We start from the raw sequence: 11,388 nt of genomic DNA on the forward strand, positions 1-11,388 counted from the left end.
ATGGAAATGAGGGTAGCCAGAAGGAATCAAACCCTGCTGCTTGGTTCAGTAGACACGGGGACCTGGGGGAAGGGTGTTCGCTGGGTCCAGGAGAAGGTGATGAGCTCAGAAAATAGACAAGGAGAAACACCTGGGGAAAGCTTGTGAAACCCTGGAGGAATCACAAGATAGGTTATTAGAGCTCCTTTTTATTACTAAATGTTATTTATTACTAAACTAATGGCAGGAATCCTGCACAAAGGGATATTCCCTATGAAACATGGCATCTCACATAAAAACAGAGCATTCGTCCTTACCCTAAAGCCCGCCCTCTCTCCCCAATCCCTCATGCATCAGGCCACCTTTGTGCCCACAGATCATGGGCAGCGCTGTGTGGTCATCATTGTCCACACAGAGAGGGCAGGCAGCAGTATGAGGTGGTTCTGCTTGCTGCGGTCTCACCCCAGGCATGGAAAGCAAGAGCCCTGGGTGTGGCCGAAGGTGCTCAGCTGGGTTTCTCAGGAGTCCCATCTGTCAGTGAATTGACAAGAAACAGAGCAAAACGACTCCTCCAATGTTGATGAGCCTGCCCCTGGGATTTGGAAACTTGCTAACAGAGAAAACCCGTATAGACAAAGGATTTTAATCAGGATTATGGTCAATTAAGCAAATTGGAAAAGGATACTTGAAGGTGTATTTGGGACACAGGAATCAAAAACACCAGAAAGACATGAGGAGTTTCCCTAAGACTCTAGACTACAGCACTATGTAGATAACTAACACCAGGCTATCAATTATATTATTGAGGAAATAAAATTGACATTGAATTACAAACTGTTCACAAAAGGTCATGAAAATCTTGTAGACTTGTTTCAATTCTGACAAATGTGTCCTCATTCTCAGCTGTTCACTGGTGCATTTATCTTGAATTTGACCATCTGGGAAATGGGCGTGGCCTCTCCTGACAGGAAGGCTCTGGGGCGCAGGCAGAGAGAATGAGGTCTCAGAATGACTCCCTTGAGAGTCCTGGTACCCTTTCAACAATGCACAGACCTAGAAGACCCCTCTGTCCTGCAGCACCTGCCATAAGCATTGGGCTCCTGTGCTGTGCGGCCTTTTCTCTCCTGTGGGCTGGGGGGTCCTGGGCAGGGCCCCTTGCATGGATTTCATGGCCCAGCCCCTTTCCATTGGGGCTACAGCATCAGCTTTGTTCTTCTCTGCAGGTCCAGTGAATGCTGGTGTGTGTCACTCAGACCCCAAAATTCCAGGTCCTGAAGACAGGACAGAGCATGACACTGCAGTGTGCCCAGGATATGAACCATGACTACATGTCTTGATATTGACAAGACCCAGGCTGAGGCTGATTTATTACTCAGTTGCTGCTGGTACTACTTACAAGGGAGAAGTCTCCAATGGCTACAATGTCTTTACATTAAACACAGAGGATTTCTTACTCAGACTGGAGTCCGCTGCTCCCTCCCAGACATCTGTGTACTTCTATGCCAGCAGTTACTCCTCAGGGTGACAAGACCATCTCCTCTCTGCACATAAAGGCAGGGAGGCTCTACCCTCATCCCCTACCCAGGACTCAGGGATGAAATGGGCAGAGATTTCTGCAATGGGAACCCTGGAACCCCAAGTGGCCCAGACAGTATGAGTATAGCTTTTGTGCCAGGTGCCTCTGCAGGCAGTCTCAGCCAGGCCTGGGCTGATCCCAGGTCCTCAGATGTCTCCTTTGTTGCTCTCTCTGGTCTGTCCTCCAAGCTCTGCTTTTGAGGTTGGGCCAGGGCTTCCCCAACTCCTCCTTTTCTACTCATCATCCTGAGTCTGAGGCCCCCAGGATGAAACTGGATTTGTATTTCAGATCCATCTAGACTCTCGTCCCTCCCTGGTGAGCGTGTTGCTTTCTCTCTCTAGGGTTTCCTCCAGCCCCCACCCTCCTGTGGCCCACCTTTCCCATCTCTGCAGTCATCCTCCATCCCCCACCTCCCCGCCCCTCTCTACTGCAGCCATGAGGGGAAAACCTCTTCTGTGACTCCTTCTTTCCCATCACAGAGACTTCAACGACCGTTTCCTCTGCCCTGGGCTGGAGCCTTCCTTTGTCTAGTGGCCAGTTCCTACCTGTGCTTCAGATCTCAGCATGATCAGCCCTCCTGCGGGAAGCACTCCCTCCCCTCCCAGCTGAGATCAACTTTCCTCTCCTAAGCTCTCATAGAATCATGTCTGTTAGTAACCTTTGGCACAGCTGGGCTTTCTCAGATACTTGTCTGATTATTTTTGTGCTTCCCCTAATTTTTTTTTTTTTTTGAGACAGAATGTTGCTCTTTCGCCAGGCTGGAGTGCAGTGGTGTGATCTCTGCTCACTGCAACTTCTGACTCTCTGATTCAAGCAATTCTCCTGCCTCAGCCTCCCGAGTAGCTGGGATTACAGGCATGCACCACCACGCCCAGCTAATTCTTGTTTGTATTTTCAGTAGAGACGGGGTTTCACCATCTTGGCCAGGATGGTCTTGATCTCCTGACATCATGATCCACCTGCCTCGGTCTCTCAAAGTGCTGGAATTACAGGCATGAGCCACCGCTCCTGGCCTCTCCACTCAATTTTTAAGCCCGTGAGAGCTAAGGCTGTGCCTGCTGCATTTACCAACAATGGTGCCTGGCATGTGGGGAGACCCATTTCACAGAGAACAGGCTGAGTGAGTGATGAGTGAGTGGATGATCCAATAGTAGGAACACACTACATCAACTGTAACCTGGCAGAGATCTAGCATTAAGTGCAAGAAAGCCCACCCCTTTGATTGCTGGGCTTAGGTCGGTCTTGGAAATTGATGGGGAATCACTATCCTGGCATCCACACCTGGCTCAAGGCTTCCTTTTGTGGCTGCAGCACCTGACCTCCTCCAGGTCTCTGTGCTCTCCTTCAGGGTCTTTTCCCACAACAAATCTAGACAGATCAGAGAGCCACTTCTAGATATCCACCCTTAAAGGTTGTTCCTTGAAACCACATCCGGTAAGAAAATCTCCATTAGGTTTGCATCAATAAAATAGGGACAGTATAAGTTTGAGAGTGTAACGGATTTAAGATCAGAATTACACTTTATGCACATGTGGGAGGAGCTGAGGAAGACAAGGTCTTGAGGAGAGAAGTCAGAAGGTGAAGGAGCCAGTCAGTAACCAGGGCTTCTGGAGGTCTGGGCAGGGCAGGCTGGAGTGGCAGGGACATGAGAGGATCAGAGCATGTGAGGCCATGCAATGGAACCTTGAGCCGGGAGCACAGGAAAAGTCCAAGGAAATCTGCTTCTGGGGAAGATGTTCCCTCTGTATGGTGGCCATGCCTGCAGGTGCACCGCCAAACACTGGGGGCAGCCTGGCTGCTATTGGCCAGCATTTGGGAAGATGAACTGGACACAGGTTGCAGAAGGAACAGGACTTCCTAGGTCTGTTGGATGCCTCTGTGTCTGCTGGTCACTGACTCTCACTGTCTGACCACAATGACCTGCCAATTGTTATAGTGACGGTTTTATATCTGTCTTTTAAATTTTATAAAATGTATTCTTGACCATCTCTAACCAAGAGTGATAAGGGAAATGGCATTCTGGGAAAGTCAGACTCTTACCTTTGCAAAGTTGACTTAACACAATCCAGCACAGGATGGATTCTCCCAGATTAAGGCATTGGATCACACAATTGTCTCAACCTGCCACGGTCCGTGAACTCCTCTCCTGGGGACACCTGTGCTGCCCTGGTGAATGTGGACATAATTTGTATGTAGATGTTCCAGACACTGGCTACTACCTTTTCTTCTAATTCTGTGCCTGAAATCTCACTCCACCCAGAGGCAGGGCTCTGCCTCCTGTTTCTGTCTCCTTCCTGAGCTTCCATCCTGATGGAGTTGCATGGACATCAAACTCCTGGACAGAGTGCAGTGACCTGTGGAGACAGTGGGAGGGAATCTCATGTCTTGCTACCTTCCTGGACCCAGTTCTTTTATAACCAAAGCAAGTGCTCTGGTCTCCCTTTGGACTCTGCAGTATGAGAAATGTGCTTCATGAATTTGTAGCTGATCAGCTCAATGATTTGATGGCAAACCCAAAGTGAAATCCTCAGATCTGCAGAAACTGCCCTGCATTTCTGTGAAGATGGCAAGAATACTGTGTGGTAGAGATGCCTTCTCTCCATGTAGAGACCTGGCCCCCAAACAGGACAGAGCAGAGAGGGCCAAAGAGCCCAAAACATGTCTCAAATTGTTGAAAGACAACTTCCCAGGACAATTCTACTGACAACTTTGGGTCCCTCATATTACACGCCTGACCACCCTTCCTCCCAGATCAGCTGAGTACCCAGGATATCACACATCCCAGCATCTTCCAACAAACAAAAATACTTCGCATGCCAGCCTTCTTCCAGCACCACATTGACTAACCCCAGAAACAGACTTGCCAGAAAAAAGCTCTGTCTTCTCTTGGTCCAGTGTAGTCTGGTAGGTTTAATTCATGATTTGTGTGACCTTTTAACTTACTCACAGGAGAACATATTATTTCAGAGTAAAGAATGTTCATTTTATTTGTATAAATTGGACCCAAACAGTAAACTGAGTACTTTTCTTTCATCAGTGTCTTAAATTGGACAGTGGTAAAACAAATCTTAGATGCTAGAACTTTAGGTCCTGGTGTTTTTCATATGGAAGTTCCCAGTTACCCAGTCCAGGGCATGGAATGGATGAGCGTTAGTAAGTCACTCTATGCCTAAGATGGTTTTCTATGGGTATCTGTTCTGAGTTACAGTTAAGAAGGGTGTGAAATGATCCCAAAAGAAAGGCATGAGGGCAATTCGTGAGGAAACCCATGTGATGGGACAGTTCCATTGGGCATGTGTGACTGGGCGAATGGAGGAGGCTGGGGCATGAATGGGATGGCACAGGGTACCCTGACTTGCAGGAAAGACCATGAGCTCACCCCTTTGTGCCCTATGTTGGGGGCACTGTTGGTGCATCCTACAGGACATGCCCAGCAGACAGAGGAGCGGCTGTAGGATGAGAAGATGAACTCAGAGATGCAGCGTGAGGCCTCCGGGTACAGACAGCTCTGGAGCCCAAGGCGATGCGCCATGCATTGATGTTGTTAAAACGGAGGTTATAAATATTTAAAGCATCACCCAAGTGTGTTCTAATATAAATACTGTGACCCTGAGGTCCTGGGGATTGAGAGAGGAAGTGATGTCACTGTGGGAACTGCCCTGTGGGGACAAGGACATCCGTCATCCTCTGCTCCTGCTCACAGTGACACTGATCTGGTAACACCCCCATCCTGGCCCGACCCTGCCATGGGCACCAGGCTCCTCTGCTGGGTGATCCTGGGTTTCCTAGGGATAGGTGAGTCCTCAGAACACAAAGTAGTTTCATTTTTTTTTCTGTATGTAGACGTGTGTGTGTGTGTGTGTGTGTGTGATGACTACAAATGTTTTCCTTTTTCTGTTGCCAAATTCTATTTCCACAGATCATACAGGTGCTGGAGTCTCACAGTCTCCAAGATACAAAGTCACAAAGAGGGGACAGGATGTAGCTCTCAGGTGTGATCCAATTTCGGGTCATGCAGGCCTCTATTGGTACCAACAGGCCCTGGGGCAGGGCCCAGAGCTTCTGACTTACTTCAGTTATGAAGCTCAACAAGATAAATCAGGGCTGCCCAGTGACCGCTTCTCTGCAGAGAGGACTGAGGGATCCGTCTCCACTCTGAAGATCCAGCGAACAGAACAGGGAAACTCAGCCGTGTATCTCTGTGCCAGCAGCTTAGCCACAGCGTGGCATGGTCGCCTCCTTCCTGTTCACAAACCTCATCCTTCTTTCTCTTTGCAGCTCCAAGAGCCCCTTACTTTTTGTCTCTCTTTGCTCCTCACTTTTCATAGGAAAGAGGTAGATTTAGACATGGGCTGTCCTTTGGGTAGAAAGAGACCACAGATTCATTTCTGAAACACAGTGACTACAAATGTAAGTGGTGAAAACAATCACGGCCCACTGCACTCTAGGAGTCCTCGGAACCAGCTCACTTCTTCAAGCCAGGAGTGGGTGTCTCAGCCTAGGCCTTCAGGGCAGACATGCGTCTTCTATACATCTTGGAGGCTGCGGTGCTGCCCATATACATGAGGTTGTCAAGGGAGGGAAACATGCCTCTTCTCTTGCATATGTTGGGGCATCTGGAAGGTCTGAGGCTACATACCCAGGAACATCTTTCTTTCGAAGCTCTTCTATCCCTGTCACCATGGAAGTTTTCTGCAACAAAATATTGAACTTCTATTCCTGTTTGAAGTAAAGATCTTTGCAACTTTTATGGTCCTTACTTGATAAATATAATCATGATAACAACAAGACTTCATTTATTTGCCTACTTTAAGCCACGTATATCCTTTATTTTATTTCCATTTGCCATTGCTGATGTCCTGATAGACAGAAGTATGCCTTCACCACTGCTGCCAGTTCACCTTGATTCCCTCAGGAAATCTGATTTTTAGACTCTGAGTGTTTTCATTGTTGTCCAACTCATTTGATTTGAAATAATTTTCCTGAGGCCTTTAATTCAAGAATTGTTTTATTTATAATATTGAATTTATTCCTTTTTATTTTATTTTTCATAATATATAGTGTTATATAGTATATAGATCTGGGATTCTACAAGTTTGTAAGTCGTACTGAAAACATCACCTTGGCTTAGATTCCACTGGACACCAAGTACGTGTTCTCTGGAGGGCAAAACAAAATGATAAAAATTTCTAAAATACCTAAATAAACAGACTACTGAAGGAAAATGTTAGGAGATGCACCAAACTGTGCCGTTAGACCTGAAGATAATCTACCAGTAGAATTATCGAAAAGAGACTATAAATAAGTCTCTAGTAAGTATTTGTGGGCATAGAGCAGTGTCTGAGTCTTCTCAGGCTAGATAAGGAAGGAATTCAGTTATTATCATGACTTTGCCTTGGATGAAAATGCATGAACTCCTCAATTTATTTTCTTGTAAAATATTACAGAATAATATTGAGCAAACATTTCATTTTTCTCCAACTGTATCCCTCTTTAGCACTTACAGGTAAAGCGGACACCTAGAGGCACAATTTCTGTAGTTGGGATCCCTTGACTTCAGGACTAAGGTCCATAGCTGGGCTTTACAGGGACTACAAACCCCACGTGCAGGGAACCCCATGTGTCTGTGCCGTGCCCAACTCCACTCTGTGAGGCTGCCAAAGGGGGAGTGCCGGGTCTCCCAGAACCCAACTCACAAAGAGGGTAGCAGTCTGCTTGCTGGGCAAAAAAATAAATTCACCTATTGGCCAATATGTGGAAAGTCAAAAACAAAGGAAATGCTCAATTGTGAGACTGGCAGATGCCCAATTTCCCAAGTTATGAAATGTATAACAGCTCATGGTTCTCAGAATTTCAACAGCTCATTAAGATATTTTTAGAAAGTTTTTGTTTGTCTACAGCTGTCTTTGATATTGATCCTCATTTGTTTTCCAGCCCACTGGTCACTTGAGGTTATTTTGTTGCCAAATTTCAATGTTGCCTATTTCAGTCACATTCTCCATATCTTACACAGATAGGTGTGTTCCTGTCTTTTCGTATTTTTGTGTGATTCATTTTTAAATTGGGCTGTGCAGAATACAAGCATACATTTGTATATGACTCCCACCTTTCATGCAATTTAGCTGTTTAATTTTTAGTAATATTTTTTATTAAGGTATAATTAATAGAGAGTAAAACACAAATATTAATACAAGGACATCCTGGTGCATTTTGACAAATGCTTTTGCCAGTGCAATAATAACTGAAATTATTATAAAAAAATTTCCTGGCCAGGCGTGGTGGCTCATGCCTGTAATCGCAGCACTTTGGGAGGCTGAGGCTGACGGATCATGAGGTCAGGAGATCGAGACCATCCTGGCTAACACGGTGAAGCCTGTCTCTACTAAAAATACAAAAGTTAGCCAGGCACAGTGGTGGGTGCCTGTAATCCCAGCTACTCAGGAGGCTGAGGCAGGAGAGTCACTTGAGCCTGGGAGGTAGAGGGTACAGTCAACCAAGATTGCACCACTGCACTTCAGCCTGGGCGACAGAGTGAGACTCCATCTCAAAAAAAAAAAAAAAAAAAAAACAACTTTTGGCCGGGCGCGGTGGCTCAAGCCTGTAATCCTAGCACTTTGGGAGGCCGAGACGGGTGGATCACTAGGTCAGGAGATCGAGACCATCCTGGCTAACACGGTGAAACCTCGTCTCTACTAAAAAATACAAAAAAAAACTAGCTGGGCGAGGTGGCGGGTGCCTGTAGTCCCAACTACTCGGGAGGCTGAGGCAGGAGAATGGCGTAAACCCGGGAGGTGGAGCTTGCAGTGAGCTGAGATCCGGCCACTGCACTCCAGCCTGGGCGACAGAGCGAGACTCCGTCACAAAAAATTAAAAAAAAAAAAAAAAAAAAAAAAAAAAATTTCCATCACTCAAGAAAGCATCGTCATGCTCATTTCCAATTAATTTCTATCCCAGAGATAAAAACTTTTCTATTTTTATCACCATTGACTAGCTTTGTCTATTCTTGAGCTTCATATAATGGAATCATATTTTTATTGAGTTATTTTTCTTCAAAATTAGTATTTCTGAAGTGTATTCATATTGTTGTATCAGTAGGTCATTCTTTCTTATGACGAATGTTCCATGGCATAAATACACCACAGCTTGTTGATCCATGCTCCTGTTGATGGAGATCCACGTTACTCCTGTCTTCAACTATTAGGAATAAAGTTGTTGTGAACATTCTTGTGGAATTCTTTCTTGTGGACATATGCATTCTTCTTTTTTTTCTTTTTTCAGCTATAGAGTTAAGAGTGGAAATACAGACTCACGGTGTAGATGTGTGTGCTATGCTTGCGTGTCCCCACAAAAGCTCACGTTGAAATTTGCCAATGTAATGGTATTGGGAGGTGGGACAGCTACAATTAGTCATGAGGGATCTACCCTCAGAAAGAGATCAATGCCCTTATTGTGGGAGTGAATTAGTTGTCTTGGGAATGGTCTTCTGATAAAAAGGATGAATTCAGCCATTTTCTCTGTTTTGGATGCTTGCTTCCCCTTCCTCCTGCCTTGGATAACAGCAGGAGGCCCTTATCAGTTATGGACCCTTGATCTTGGACTTCCCAGTCTCCATATCTATAGGCCAAATAAACCTCTTGTTTTTATAAATTACCCAGTCTGTGGTATTTCTTTATAGCAATAGGAAAGAAATTGACAGAAAATATGGTACCAAGAGTGAAGCTGTTGCTATAATATCTGAAAATGTGGAAGCAGCTGTAGTTAATCAGAAGTGGCTAATGGATAGAGGTTGAAAGAATTGGGAGGAGCAGACTAGTAAAAGCCTAGATTGCTGAAAACAGAGAATTAAGGGCAGTTCTGGTGAGGGCTCATGGAGAAATGAGAAAGAAGGTATCAGAAATTGAAGTAAATGCCATCCTTATTGTAAGTACCAAAATCCTTGGCAAAATTGTGTCCTGTTCTAGGACTTCATGGAACATGAAAATTATGAGTCATTCGCTAGGATATCTGCTGAAAGAAATATCTAAGGGGCTAAGCATTCAGACTACTGTGTGAATACTTTCAGTCACCAGGAAATTTAACCCAGAAAGAAGGGAGCCAAGGGAATAGATTTTGCAAACCAGCACAGATGGTGACCCTACCTCCCTCTGCTGTCCTGTCTCCTATAAGCCAAACTCTGTACTGTGAGCTGTTAAAGCACTCGAATTTTTTTCTGGGGAATCTGTACTATTAATAATTTACAGACAACCCGGGTCTGCTTTGGATCTGATCAGACTGACTAAGTCTTGGGAATTCTGCACCACCAGTCACTGAGGAAAGGGGCTGGGAATGTTGTCTGGGACAAGAAAATATAGTTAGAAACATTGGAGTGAATCTAGCATCAGAAAGATGATGTGAGGACCGCAAGGAACAGCTGGAACCTGAGGTTTAATCACAGGCTCCTCACCCTCCGCTGATGAGCAGGTGTGTGAGCTCCAGCATGGAGCACTGCAGCACTAGGTCAGAGGAGGGTGATAGGGCGATGGGGCAGCCTGTGAGCTGGGGCAGTGTAGGCAGAGGATCAACTGTATCATCGCAGAAGCTTCTGCCTTCACCCATCCCTCCAGCTCTGCAGGACAGGTAGAGTCCAGGGTCTGTGGAGCACTAGACCTAAGGAAGCCTGCATGGGGAGGACACAGGACAGTGACATCACAGGATACCCCTCCCATCAGGAAAATCAAGGACCAGAACTCACTCAACTCTATCCCAGGAGAACCAAGCCCTGCATCAGGTGCAGTGCTGCCTGCCCCACTGTGCCATGGGCCCCGGGCTTCTCTGCTGGGTGCTGCTTTGTCTCCTGGGAGCAGGTGAGTCCTGTGCACAGGACAGCAGCCCCATTCTCAGCTTTCCCACCCCTGTGTCTTCCCCTTTACCTCGGGGAGGGTCTCCAGGCTGTCTCCTGGCTCATCCTCCATCTGCTTTTCCCACAGGCCCAGTGGACGCTGGAGTCACCCAAAGTCCCACACACCTGATCAAAACGAGAGGACAGCAAGTGATTTTGAGATGCTCTCCTATCTCTGGGCACACCAGTGTGTCCTGGTACCAACAGGCCCTGGGTCAGGGGCCCCACCTTATCTTTGAATATGATAGGAAGGAAGAGAGAGTCAGAGGCAACTTCCCTGATCGATTCTCAGGTCGCCAGTTCCCTAACTATAGCTCTGAGCTGAATGTGAATGCCTCGGAGATGGGGGACTCGGCCCTGTACCTCTGCGCCAGCAGCTTGGCACAGCTCCCAGCAGAGTCACTGACATTCTGTATATAAACTTCCTGCCTTAGCTTTGATTTGAGAGCTGCAGGCCCCACTGAGGTTTCACTCTTTCAAGGGAAGCTTTTAGTTGTTTGGAAGGCATGTCTTGTGTCCTACTGAGTGCAGAGCTCTCCCAACCAACAGAGTCCAGGTTTCCTGTGCCCTGAGAGTGCCCACCTCTCTGCTGCATCTTCTTGCAGCTTGTCACTTCCTGGGTAGCTTCAGAACAAGAGTGACCGATGAGCCCTAGATGTGTGATTGATTCTTTGTATTTGTTATATAGCTTAAAGCCTTTCAATAATCTTGCATATCAAACATTCTTATTTTTCCTTTACGGATGGAAGGCTAAGGGACATTGAGTCATTTTCCCGTGTCTCCTGGCTTGTAAGGATCAGAAGCAGGAAACAAACTAGTCCATACATTTTCTATCTAGCCCCTGCTCCATCATTACCTTCTGTGTCCTGGTCAGTAAGTCAGAGCCCTCACACTCTCCTCTAGTGACCAGCAGGGCTGCAGTGGAGATTCAGTTGTCTTCAGGAGTCATTACTAT

General features: G+C 46.4%; 1 protein-coding gene and 1 gene segment (V, D, J or C); both read left to right on the forward strand.

The window, feature by feature from the left end:
* Positions 1 to 5,947, forward strand: LOC112621713. The gene is made up of 3 exons (XM_025381095.1): positions 1 to 96; positions 5,170 to 5,350; positions 5,475 to 5,947. Exons 1-3 carry the CDS (start codon positions 1 to 3, stop codon positions 5,945 to 5,947), a joined length of 750 nt encoding a protein of 249 aa, XP_025236880.1.
* Positions 5,948 to 10,271: 4,324 nt separating this feature from the next.
* Positions 10,272 to 10,853, forward strand: LOC112621714. The segment is given in 2 exon segments: positions 10,272 to 10,398; positions 10,522 to 10,853. Coding segments are annotated over 2 exon segments (381 nt in total).
* Positions 10,854 to 11,388: the final 535 nt, after the last annotated feature.

The sequence above is a fragment of the Theropithecus gelada genome, chromosome 3, assembly GCF_003255815.1.
Source record: "Theropithecus gelada isolate Dixy chromosome 3, Tgel_1.0, whole genome shotgun sequence".
Classification (NCBI taxonomy): domain Eukaryota; kingdom Metazoa; phylum Chordata; class Mammalia; order Primates; family Cercopithecidae; genus Theropithecus; species Theropithecus gelada.

Bases quoted from the DNA above. Each gene is read 5' to 3' on its own strand.
- LOC112621713 (XM_025381095.1), top strand. From the start codon at position 1: ATGGAAATGAGGGTAGCCAGAAGGAATCAAACCCTGCTGCTTGGTTCA. The intron at 97-5,169 runs GTGATGAGCTCA...TGTGACCCTGAG, and splicing joins TTCGCTGGGTCCAGGAGAAG to GTCCTGGGGATTGAGAGAGG. The intron at 5,351-5,474 runs GTGAGTCCTCAG...CTATTTCCACAG, and splicing joins CCTGGGTTTCCTAGGGATAG to ATCATACAGGTGCTGGAGTC.